Raw genomic sequence first — 13,570 nt, 5'->3', positions numbered from 1 at the left:
GGTAGCCAAGGATTGATTCTGAGAAATTTGGTGGTCTTGGTGCTATTCAATCCGGTGAACAAAGGTTACAGACTGAGATCACATCACTTAAAGAAACAGATGGCTTTAGTTGTGCAGTAAAATGACACAATGAATGTGCATCTTGATCAGTGAAAGCCAAAGTCACAGCCAAGGCATACAAGAGTGGATTTCTGTTGCCTGAAGGCATGAGAACACAGACTGCAGTTCCCCCAATAGCAAGTCTCCCATGACAAAGGTCAGACAGGGAATTTACTCATCTGGAAAAAGCAGTTCTGGGTGGGTATGCGGCTAGTTTAGGATGTACACGCCTGGGCATGTTTAGTTAAGGGCAATCTCAAAAAGTAAAGATGTCAGACAGCAATGTCCTCTCCAAGATGGCTGGAAGATTGAGATGCTCACCTTCCCACAGATGTTAAGTGGGAAATCACAGGCAAATCTAGCTTGTGTCATCATGATCACTGGAATCACAGTGACTTGAGGTTGGAGGGTTAGGGTTAGGGTTTGGCCAGCTAGGCAATAGCAAAAGGCAGTCAAGAACCAGATTGGGGCACAGATCTCCCACACCCCACCCAGAAGCTCCCAGTTGAAATCCTCCCTCTTTGTTGAAGTCACTTCCTCCCTGAAAGCTGTCCTGCCCATCAAGAGTTGGGTGTGTGGGGTAGCCTGGACTTTTTGCCTCCTAGACCTGCTCCAGACTCAGAAAACCTTTCCCCAGATTTCCAGGCAAAGGGTCCTTTTGAGAGCAGGCTAAGAGGGATCTGGAAACTGTCTATCACCGTGGCTGCTAACAAGAAGACAGGCTAGAATTGATTCAGTTTAATAGTTCTAAGGTAGGGCAGATGAGTGGCTGCAAGGCTTACCATTTCTAGTTGTAGCAGCTGTCAGGACCCATTTCTGTCGGGAAGTTTTGACAAGTCTATAGACGAAGAAGCTGAAAGAGAGTGAGTAGACAAAGTGGAGGAAGGCTGCTGGAGATGTCAGAGTGACTCCTGTGGAAGCAGCTAGCCCTCCAGAATGACGGTTCTCTAACTTTGGTCTATTTCCTTTTTGGTTCTCTCATCAGCCATGTGAGGAAACTGACTCTGAGAAGTCACATGCTATTATAAATCCTAACATTACCTCAGCATCACCTGCTGCTGTAAGACAGAGCTGGTGGTCAAAGTCCCTGCCCTTCAGAGCACCACAGGATTTCTAAGGGAACGTTCCCCCATAACCTATACTAGCCTTTTTTTACAGATCGAGTCTTCAAGAGGCCCGTCAATGGCAATGCCTTTGACGAGAGCACATAGTAGTTGATTAGCCCAACACAAGCTCAGGCTAACAAGTGAGGTCTAAGTGCCCAGGCTGTATTTATTAACAGGTAGGTAGTTACTCTTCTCCATTAACCTTCAAAGGACTCACCTCTAAGTAGATGGAGCACCCAGTACAAACGAGTTTAAAAACAGTAATTTTGTGTCACTGTTGGTAACATTTGTGTCTTGAATTTACTTATATTTAATAAAATTACTTGCCCTCTTTTAACATTATCATCAAAAGTCTGGCTGTGGTACTTTCATTGTCTTGGAAGAGCTGGGCAGATAGTGAGGTTGGGCCAATCGCCCAGAGAAGCGCAGACCAGATACTCTTACCTCATAACTTTCAGTCTCAGATGGGAGATGAGCTAAGTAGGAAGGGAGTCGGCTGAGCAAAGGTCAGCAGAAATGAGGTGAATCAGGCCTGAGGAAGAGGGTGACCACTGGGACGAGCTCAGGTTCGCCTTCGGAATTAAACCAGAGCTCCCCTCCAGTGCGCGGTCATTAAATTTGGTACTTTGACTAAGATGCCTGGAACTTGTCCAAGTCTTAAACTGACAATGAACACCACATGATCTTACTGTGTCTGTTCAGAGCCATCAGAGGGTGTGACTGAAATGCAGCGGCTTCTTGGGGACGAACAGAAAAGGGCCAAGGCCAGTGTGCTGGTTTTAATGAGGCATGCCGTCACTACCCTCCTGCCGCCATAGGCTCTGGCGTGTAAGGATCTGATCCCCAGTCTGTGACACCATTTGAGGAGGTTTAGAGGCGTGGCCTTGCTTCTGCCACCACAATTTGCTGATTCCTGCTTATGGTTCTAGGTAGGAACTCTCAGGCGTTATGCTACCAAGTCTGATGGCTGCCACTCCCTGCCATGATGACGATGGACTTTTGTACCCTTGGGAACCATAAACCCAAAGCTGCTTTTGGTCATGGTCTTCAATACCGGAATAAAAAGTAAGTAATGAACCTACTTTTGATGATAATGTTAAAAGAGGGCAAGTAATTTTATTAAATATAAGTAAATTCAAGACACAAATGTTACCAACAGTGACACAAAATTACTACTGTTTTTAAACTCGTTTGTACTGGGTGCTATCTGAGTTTTAGAAGTGATGCTTGCATTGGTTTCTCTACCCCAAAACGCCTGCGGATTCACTGCCCTGGGGTAAAGAGAAACAAAAGGAAAACAGACATACCAAATTCTAGATATTTGTACAATGATTCTAAAAATCTGAAATTTAAAACTAGACCAGAATATTTACATGTTTTATTAAATTTACAATCAGTAATATAATCAAATACACAATTATATACAAGGATTCTATACATTTTGCCCAGACTTTTACATCACAGTACATAGTTTCCATTAGAAATATTGTTTACATTTATCACCAAACAATAAAACCCAACAACAGTAGTGTTACAGCACCTGTTAGTACAGACAGCTTTTTCATAAATTACATCATAAGAAAATATACGGCTGTAAATTGGGCTTTTAAAAATGTCTTTTTATAAAATCTGAACATACAATGTTTCATTCACAGAATGTTTTTTTTTTTCTATGTTCTGACTGTAGCCTTGTGCATAAAACAACCAGCTGGAATATTTAGTAAATGCTACCCTCCCTCTAAAACTATAAGCACTGTTTGAATTACTTAGGCTGAGCTTTCTTTATGATGAGTCTGGCATGGAGTTTGGTGAGAAAACAAACGCTGGCTTTGCTATAAGAAAGGTTTATATGATGGTAATTTAAATCTAAAAGAATTCCCAAGAAAATAATTACATTAGTGAAATTGAAGTCAGAGAGTGCATAATTTTTCATTTAAAAATACCTAACACTGTAAAGAAAAAGGGAAAGGAAAATGACAAAGTAATTTGTTCTAAAACAGTTATACTCTTTTCGGAAGCTCATTACACAGGTTAGAAGGAAAAAGAAAACCTATTAACAAAATATCCCGCCCCAAACATACCTAGTAAATTACTATTCTTTCACATTTAATTTTTATGGGGAAAATATTGCAAATTAGGGCATATAATTTCAATGGAGTTTTTATGTGAGAAAAAACACCTAATTTTACTAGGTAAACAAGTTTTAAGACTTGAAAATACCTGAATTAAATACTTGCTCTAACCCTAATCTTTAGCTTTCAGGTAATCTGACTTGATTCCAGGTTTGTAAACATTATATAAATCTTTCTTAGTCAAACCATTTTATGGCTGTGGTGATCATTTCAGCTCTATTTCTAAGCAGTCAACATTTAACTGAGGTAGACCAGATGTTTCTAAACTCAGGGTCTCAGAATTCCCTGAATCTTCAGCAAGTAAATAAAATATCTATGAAAGGTTTTTAACAAACAACATCAACAACAATGAAAAGAAAATATTAAAAAAAAACTATGCTGTTGGAATTTTCTAGTGAACTCAAAGACTACTTTGTGGCAGTATGTGAAATGCGAAAATGAATGGAAAGTCAGTTAGAATGCTGTGTTCTGAAGGGGAACATATTGCTCCTTTCTTAAGTAGGGGAAACGGAGTTTATTCCTTCTAGATAGTAAGTAAAATGTCTTAAAGAATTTGGTTTTTCTAAACAAATCAATAGGTACATCTAGACCTCAATGAAGGGCAACAGCACCTCCTAGTGGCCAGAGGAATGGCAAGTGGCAGTAAGCTGGCTTTCCTAGTGTCATGGGCTCCCCTTTATGCCCTAAGTTCTCAAGGGAAAAAAAATACATAGCTTTGATAACTTAGCAGAGTTTGATTTGGACAACAATGGCTTTGAGCTACAAATACAAAACCAATCCACACAAGGCTTCTGTAATCAAAGTCTCAGAGGAACATCTGTTCCATTTCTCCCGCTCCAGTCCTATCAATCAAGTCAAATAATTAAGCTTCAGCTGTTTGCCAGCTTTGCAGAGAAATGAAACAAAGCACATCTACCTTCCATGACTCCGGATTGCAGGTCTGTCTGCTCGCACCAAACCACATGCAGGGAGACTAAATACCCAGTTTTGCTGTCAGGTTTAAGTTAATAAAGGCTGTGCCATCCTACCCCACCCCCAGGAATTCCCTAAGACTTGTTACTCACTGACCAGTTTGGTTTAGTTGGACCTTTTGAGAACAGGTATTTATGCCCATAGAAAAGGGCTGGTTTACCTGGGACCCAAGTCATACTGTGTATACACACACACACACACACACACACACACACACACACACACACACACTGCACAGCACTGCTGCCTTTCATATCCATATGTAGGCTAAGTAATTCAGTACCTCAAAACCATGTTTTAGAGGGAAGTTATTGTGTGATGCCATGGTAAAAATTAAGTCCCTCAAATACTCCTTTAGAAGCAATTAAAATAAGCTTAAAAATAAATAAAATGAATAAAATCATGATTTCAATGTAGAACTATCAATAAGAAAAACCAAAAATAATTAAATGTGACAAGCTCCAGACTGCCACACCCAAAAAATAATCATCTTGTTCTTTTACTTATATGGCTATTTAGTTTTTACACAGGTCACCAGAGACTAAGTTTCAAGTCCACATCAGAAGGAGTATTTGTTAAAACAAAACTAAACCCATGATTTAACAGAAAATGTGACAGACTCCAGCTTCAAAGGAGAAAGACAGTAGTCACCCCAGGAATACAGACTACTACCATGGTTTCTCATGGCTCTGTAAGATAGGGAAATGGGACAGGGCTTGGAGATGAGCCTTCGGTCTCAAACTGCATACTAAACATGGGATGGAGTAAGGCTGATGGCTAGATAACCACCTTAGAGAAATGAACTAGAAAAGACTTCTAATCTACCCACAAGCAGCTAATGCTGACTTCCATTTAGAGTAGTCATTGCTTCCCCCATGGCGGCCCATTGGGAAGCTGATATTGCAACATTACAGTTCCTCCTTCTCTTTATCCCGAGCATTAAGCAACCAACTTCCACAATATCTCTAGGACCCTCTTCCTGGCCCCATAGTGGGTCTTTATGGAGACCTATGGAAAAAGTATACTGGCTTCACCTTTGGTTTAAATGCTAAGGTCGTTGTTGGGAGAGGAAAAGAAATCAAGTCGACTGTCTTGGCCATAGGTCACTGACTGAAGCAGGTAAGAGCGATGGCAGAAGCTGTTGTTACCGTGAATGCATCTGCTTCATGACCGTGGGTCACTTAGAGTGTTCCTGTGAAGGCAGCAAAGCCACAATGCCACACACTCACTCACATCTTCCCCGAGGGCTTCCGACCCCAACCCTAAGGCAGTGAAACTCCCTTCGGTTAGAAAGCTGCACTGACTCTTGTTCCCACTTCCCATGGCCGACTTCGTTTCTTGTTTACCCAGGAATGGCCAGTCATCTTTCCCTGGCCAGGGAGCTGCAGGTTATGGGTACCACCATTTGAGGGGTTGTGAGTTTCCACTTTGGATGGGACCGTTTCGGTGAGGTCAGCTCTAACACAGCATGCTCCAGATTCCTATGGTAACTACTTACCCTAGTCAGAACGTGCTCGAGCAATGCTCGGAGCCTCCCAGGAGAGCCTGCCTGGTACAGGGTGTTGAAAACCAGTTTACCTCTTCTTTTTAAATATCTACCACCAGACACTTTACAGAGAGTCATAGTTCGTCCTTCTCCATCATTTCAAATGCTTCTATGTCTTCATTCCAGTCTGCTAGTATGGAGTCCATAGGCTGGGCCTTCGTACCCCAGCTGACGTTCGGACTGGGGTCTTCCTCGGTTTCGGGTTGATCTTGAAGCTGGTTATCTAAGTCTGTGCACTCACCATCAAGACCTGCCGTCTCCTGGGTCTCTGTGGGGCTAGAGATCTGTTCAGAAGGCGCAAAGCCCGCAGCCTCTTCACTGTCTGCTGGCGATGGTGGCTCTGAGGGAGACTCCAGAGGGTTTCCAGGGCTCTCCTGATCAGCCAAGCCGACTGTCTGAGGAAGTGGCAGCATCTGCTCTGCACTTTGATTCTGAGAGTCGTTTTCAGAAGACGGCTGGTCTTCATTTTCCACCTCAGGATCTGCACAGGAAAGAAACAACACATAACTCTCAGGCACCACACTCACAAAGTCACCTGGTTTCTGCAATAAAATAAAGAAATAAAGCAGTTGTATCATTGCAGAGCAGGAAACAGTGGCACTGACGTCAAGGTCTTACGATCACATTTTCTGTGTAGCTATGAGTAGAATGGCTGACAGTGAAAATAAATGTCACTCCAAATGGAAAGGAATAACAATAATTAATAGATAATCCTGATTTGGATGAGGATTAATAAGTAACAAAAGCACAAAACAAAAATGTTAAAATGCATATAAAATTTCAACATCATAACTAGAGATGGCTCAGTGGCTAAGTGTGCTTACTGGACAATGATTAGGACGGGACTGGATCTCAGCACCCACGGAACAAGCTGGCAACTCACAGATACCTGTCAGTTCCAAAGGATCCTACGGCCTCCATGTGCACACACACACACACCCCTACTCATACAATCAGGCACACACATACAATTCATTAACACCTAACTTCACGAAAGTTTGCACACAAGAACATCCTAAATGTAATAAATTTAAATTTTTTTTTTTTTTGGTTCTTTTTTTCGGAGCTGGGGACCGAACCCAGGGCCTTGCGCTTCCTAGGCAAGCGCTCTACCACTGAGCTAAATCCCCAACCCCAAATTTAAATTTTTAATAGCATGTATCGTAGCTTGAAACTATTTGTTGGAAAAGTGAAATGTCCACTCAGTGATCCACTTAAATTCAAACAGAAAAACCTGATGGTTACAGGTGTGATTATGACTCATCAAAATATTTTCATAAAGACAAGAACTGAGATTGTTAATAAAACTATTACTGCGTATCTGTGAACTTTAAAGTAATTCTAAAATTCACTAGGAGCCTGAGCAGGTAGTTTTTGTAATGAACATAAAATATAAAAGCCCTGGAAGTACTCTGAGTTCCTATAATACAGTATCTAATCGGCCTTGTCACCCATTGGCCACATCCTGCTGCGCCTCTTTCTGGAATGCAGCCAAGAGAACTCTCCCAGCTCCTGGTGCCAGAGAGAAAATGAGGAGTGAAAGCTAAGACTATGTCTGTCTTTAAGCACCTCACAGCCCAACAAGAAAACAATATTTACAAAAACTGGATGTGAATACACATAAGTGAAAAACCCCACTTTTAATCCAGGAGATTGGCATGTGCTACAAGAAAAGCTGCGGTAACAGCATCTGAGGGCTCCTTCGGAACGTAAGCAGAGCTTGGGGTCAGAGAGGGAAGAAATGGACCTACTATGAAACCAAACCAACCCTGGAGGACATGTGGACAGGCAGGCACATACAGGTGAGGACGCAGTCTCCCCTCAGCTAGGATGACCCTATTAGGGGAGTTTCTGCACACACACGCGCACACACGCTCACTCTCTCCAGTTCAGGTCCTGAGTCTTTGGATGACGTGATAGTTTAAATAAGAACAGTCTGTCACCCACAGACTTGAATGTTGACACTTGGTCCCCAGTTGCCCTAGGTGGTGCTATTTGGGAAAGTTTAGGAGGTAGAGTCTTCTTGGAGGAAGTGTGTTTGCTCAGGATGAACTTTGGGGGTTTGATAGCCTAGACCCACTTCCATTCATTCTCTGTTCTCTGGTTGACATTAAGACATGGTCTCTCTTCAGCAGGATTCTAACACTGTGGAAAGAAATGTCATCCACACATATATATCCACATATAACTGTAGACTGAAACTAAAACATGGTGGTCTGAATGAAAACAGCCCCAAGAGGCCCATAGAGAGCTGCACTGTCAGGAGGTGTGGCTCTGAAGTTTCAAATGCTCAAGTCAGGCCCAGTCACTTTCTCTTCCTGCTGCCTGCAGACATAGAACTCTTAGCTACCTCTCCAGCACCAGATCTGCCTATGCTGCTATGCTTCCTGCCATGAGGATAATGGACTCGACCTCTGAAACTGTAAGCCAGACCCAATTACATGCCTTCCTTTATAAGAGTTGCCATGCTCATGTTGTCTCTTCACAGCAACAGAATACTGACTAAGACATAAACCAAATCTGATTTTAAGAACACTACCAAAGTTAATAAAGAATTGTAAAGAAAACTGAGTGCAGGCATCATTAACTCCTCAATAGAAACGCCAGCAGCTAAAAGTGAAATTGTACATTCTTTCCTAATTAAAAAAAACAAACACAAAACAAATTTATGACAGCTCTTAGTGCTTAAAATATACAATTATAATAACAGTAAAAATAAGAGCTGATTAAATTTATAGATATGTTCCAGAACAAGACACTGTCACATTTAACAGTTTTCTATTCTCTATAAAAATACGCAAATACATGATTTCAAAAATAAATCTCATTTCTACTTCTTTTAGTTTTTTAACTAAAACTGAAATTCTGAACAGATTCAGTAAGGGAAGAGCTACCATATGAATGTATTCAAATCAAAGCTTGAGTTCCTTGCACAAGAATAAACAAATGGGCTAGAAAAACAGAAGTGTGAGTGTTGCCTATTTGGTGTAAAGACTGTGGATCCACAGAACAAAAGCCAGCAGGAGCAGCAGCCATGCCAGCCTGGGCTCTGAGAGGAAAAAAGACTCAAAGGAGCTGAGTCAGCCCTGTTACATCTAAGGTACCTGTCACCCGTCTAAAGGGGGTAATGTCAATGCAGAAATGGCATATCAGAAAGCCAAGAAACAAAGAACATTAGTGGGTCTTACTGATAAAAGGGGAAGATAATGGTGAAAACCTAAGAGTTTGAATGTTCTACAATCATTCTCTCACCAGCACATTCTATGAACTAAAAGCAAAGCTCACACAGTTAAGAAGAGCTATATATTAAACATCGTGCAGTACAATCATTGAATGGCACACAGAGGGTGCCATTTGATCTGGGAATAGAATGGCTGAACTTCTCACAGAGGAAAAGAGCCACAGGGATACGAAAAACCGACAGGTGACTCCACACAGACATGGCCTGTTAGAGAAGGGAGGGCAGGCAGGCGAGCTTGGCTTTCTGACCATAACGCTGAGCTGCTCCTCTCCAGGCAGAGAGCCATCTGCTCATGTCTGAGGCTACCCTTGCAGGACTCAGACCTTTACCACTGCTCTTGCACCGTCCAGCGCCTGGGCAGCCACACTGAAGCCTACTTTGGATGGGTTATTTGAGGACTGAGACTGCTTGGCTTAAATTTGGGACAGTTTGTACGACAGGACTCTTTTAATCGCTCTTCCATTTTCTGTCTGACTTTTTATCCGACAAACACACAAACACAATAGTTGCCTGGAAAGCATTTGTCTCTAGCCTCCGGGGCACAGAGGCCTGCCTGTTCTGTAGGCTGGAAGCATGAGAACATCTGGATCTTTAAATGCTGGTGTTTTCCTCCATAGTCAAAGGAGAGGGAAAACTGCTCTAAAGTGTTAACTGCATTAATTTAAAGGTAACCAACACATTTTTGTTTGTGAGACAGGGCTGGAATCATTAATTATCTTTTAAAATTCAAAATTTGAAGCAATGAGAACTAAGAGACACAGTGTTAAAACTGTGTGATGATAACTTAACTTTAGAAGTGTTAACCGTTTCCCTAAGGAAGCAAGGTTTCTACTTGATAAACTTGTAGTGTTTTTGCTTCTGAAGAATGTGTAATGTCTGGAAGCTGTTGCCAGCAGGTAGAAGGATGGCATCAGATACACACATCCTAACAGTCAAACCTGTCAGAAAAAAGTGGGTATAGGAGGGAGCGTCTGGGGCTTCTATTTCCTGTATTATAAGTGCAAAGGACTTCTCATCCACAAGGAATGCGACTTCATCTTGGAAGGATGATCTGAAGACATTTTGCTGCTTACATTAGGTACTTATTACTTGAGGGTCCTTATATAATTCTAACTAGAACTCGTGATGCAGAACCAAGAGACAGAAAGGTCTTCTGGGTGTCGTTCCACGTCCTTCAAATTGCAGGCGAAGAACTACTGTACTATGGTTGTCTGCTGAGTATGTCCACATGGAGAATCAGAGTCTCACTCGGCACAGTGGAGAACGCAGGAGCTTCCACCTCCACCAAGCACATCAGCCGACACTGATGCTGGCAAAGCACAAGATGTGGTGAAGGTGTGAGACCACTACAGAATCTAACGTCTTAGAATATTGTCCTAAGTGAATGGAGTGGTTGACCCTATAGAATTAGTATCGCTGGTTTATCTTACAACGATGAATATTAATAATTATAACTTGTTGGTTTGGATAACAGTTATACATTTCTGAAAGACTATTATATACACAAATCTTAAAACCTTTATCAAACGAGCACTATAGGATTAACAGTTCAATAAAGTCATGGACTATCAAAGTGCTCTAAAGCATCACTTCCATAATGCCTTCTTAACTGTAGTTTTTAAGGGACTACTGCGCCTTAGCAAGTTTTGTCTAGTAAGATGGCCATCTTCTTCCTTACCCTCTCCCTGGTCTGTGGGACACCTGTTCACCATAATCACAGTCTTAACAGATCTGTGCCTCTCACCTCCACAGGAGCTTGTAAACAAGCCAATACTGTAAATATTTTACTTTCTACGTAAATGAAAAATGATCCAAAGTAATCCTTTCTTATATAACAATGCTGCTCTTAGGGTGACTCGTGTGTGGGCGTGGATCAGTGGATTCAGCTAGAGTGTGGAATATATAATTAATAGAATTGATTATGGAAGGATCAATAAAGAATTATTATTAGTGGATAACTGACTAGAGATGGAAGTTACAAATTACATTAAGTCATATATTATGGTACTCAGTGAAACAAAATTATATATATAATAATTGGTTTGTTAAAACAAAATTATATATGCATGTATGTGTAGTACAGACACACGCATATATAATTGGTTTTTAAGTGCGAGATACTTACTACTGTTAATAATGTAGCTTGGAATCCTTTTACCTTTTAATATGGCTGCTGAAATTCCCACGGCAGCACAAGAGAGGGAAAGCAAAGGTTACAGAGTTACAGAGCAATACTAACCGCCTGCGTCCGATGAGCAGCAGAGTAGAAGGGAGGGGGTTTTGAAAAGGGCCCCGGAAAGAGAAAATCAAGTACACAGGAGGGTTTGAGAAGATCGGGATGTTTGTCTTCTGTTTCCATGCGTACACATCCTTACATAGCCCACTCATTCACTCCACTGCTCTGAAGTAACTGACAAGTCAAAGACTCTCAAAGAACCAAGCGGTACAAGAAGACAAAACACTGACCAGGACAGCACTGTACTGTCAGCATTTAAAAAGGATGTCTCATGTGGAAGTCACAGTGAAATAAGTTGGTTCCAAGTATCTCTGGGCTATTAACAGCCCCTTATGTACCACATAGCACCACTCACTTAAGGAAGATGGGGAGGACAGTTCCCTCTACAACTCGGCCTAGAATGACTGCTACCAGGAGCAGAGTCATAGCCTGTACCTGACATTCTGCTCCCCCTCAGCTCCCCTATCTCCTCAGGTGTGAAAACTGTGCGGACTTTACACAGAGGTTTCAAAGAACTTTGAGATTCCTAACAGCATGTGTAACTCCATGTATTTATACCCGTGAGACAAATCAATGCAGATGGCAGCAGGAGGAGCTGCTGCATTTAACGCTTTTATCAAGGCTGCACATGACAGTCCAGGTTGCTGGTAAGACCACTGCTATCATACTGTATAAAACCCCTGCATGTAAAACTGTAATTCTAATAGCATTCCAATTCAGCCAGCAAAACAAATGTTTTACTATTTATAATTACAATAAATTACTATTAGTAATTCTTAATACTAATAGTAAATTATTAAAAACAACTTATTATTTAGAATTTAATCTGTATTATATATAATTAAAAATAATAAATGCTAATGATATTAATAAAGTAAAAACAATAAATTACTAATGTTTCCAAAAGAAAAGTTATAAACCACCATTTAAAAGCGTTACGTGTTTTAGCAGTGAACTAGAACTAAAGAAGCAAGCCTACATGACTTCCGTCAGCAGTTCTGCTGGGCTCAACAGGACCAGCACACTAGCCCTGGCTGTTACCTCGGTCTCTCGCTTTGTCAGAAAGGAGCACCTCCACCTGCTCGTGCTCACGGATGGCGTCCAAGATGATGCTGCCTTCCTTGCTGAACAGGAACAGCATGGGGATCTTGATGTCGTCTGTGTCTTTCCCGTCGCCAGCCATCTGGAACAGGGGGGCTGTGTCACTGCTGCTCCCCTCATTGTCATCTGCCCAGAAAACAAAGAGGGAGTCACTGCTTGTGACCTGCTGATGAAGATGCTCTTGTGTACCAAAAAAATGAGTATAACCTTTACATGAACTCATTTTATTATGATTTATCCTAAGGAATAATTGAAATCAGCAAAAACTCTAACCTCAAAGAAATTTACTGGACTGCACAGTTCTAAACCACTCTCAATAAATTATGATGAATTTCCTGATACGGAAAACAGTGTGTGAACTGCACGGCACACATTTCCTGACTGTGCTATTTTCATATGTGTAAGGAAAAGCCTACACATGAACAATGTGAATGGCCAGGACCACACAGATATAACTGTGAATGGCTAGGATCACACAGATATAACTGTGAATGAACTTTTAGATTTCCTCTAATGGTTTTATTACAGTTTGAACATTTCTAATTCAAAATTTTAAAATGCTCCCAAGCCATGAATTTGGACCAGGGACTGAACTGGTAATAAGCTGAATTGAACAGTATTATTAAAGTTATTGCGCACTGGTTAAGTGACAGTGAAATCCTCTGACAATGTCAATGTCAATCACAGCCACTTGCCGTGTCATACATCAGCGTCCCTGAGTAAAGGACAGCCCCATCGCTCATGTTTGCTTCACAGGCCCAATCTTCCTCTCAGTAACGGCTGATCAGACAAAAGACGGCTGTCTGACCCCTGACCTGCTCTGATGCTAGAACTGCCACACAGACATACTGTTTCTGCAGTAACCATCCATTAAGTGACTCACACTGTGTGTCTGGCTGCCTTTTGGGAACTGTGAACAGAGAGGGAGAGGGACCAGGTGTGGGAGGAGACGCAGCTGTAAGACCCAAAGCTGAGACAGCGCGGATGAAAGCAAAGGTGGAGCCTGTCAGCACAGCAACTCGAGCTCAGTTCCTCAGGTTTGCCAGCTGTATGTCCTACTTTTGGGCTGAATGAAAATCATTCCTTTCCATATAATAAACAATCTCTCTTCTTAAAATAACAAGTAAATTATTACTT

General features: G+C 41.6%; 1 protein-coding gene across 4 annotated transcripts in view; it reads right to left on the bottom strand.

The window, feature by feature from the left end:
- Positions 1 to 2,569: 2,569 nt before the first annotated feature.
- Edem3 (ER degradation enhancing alpha-mannosidase like protein 3) overlaps positions 2,570 to 13,570 on the bottom strand; it is a 62,556-nt gene continuing 51,555 nt past the window's right edge. For 3 of the 4 annotated variants that reach the window (XM_087580174.1, XM_087580175.1, XM_087580176.1), the window contains exons 19-20: positions 12,374 to 12,559; positions 2,570 to 6,336 (exon numbers count right to left, since the gene is read on the bottom strand). In XM_087580174.1, coding sequence (XP_087436300.1) covers positions 5,930 to 6,336; positions 12,374 to 12,559 — 593 coding nt within the window. In that variant the 3' untranslated portion in view covers positions 2,570 to 5,929. 4 annotated transcript variants of the gene reach the window in all.

This window comes from Rattus norvegicus, chromosome 13 (genome assembly GCF_021556685.1).
Source record: "Rattus norvegicus strain SHRSP/BbbUtx chromosome 13, alternate assembly SHRSP_T2T, whole genome shotgun sequence".
NCBI classification, from domain to species: Eukaryota; Metazoa; Chordata; class Mammalia; order Rodentia; family Muridae; genus Rattus; species Rattus norvegicus.
The sequence above is the reverse complement of the archived record's forward strand: the minus strand, read 5'-3'. Positions and strand labels throughout refer to the sequence as shown.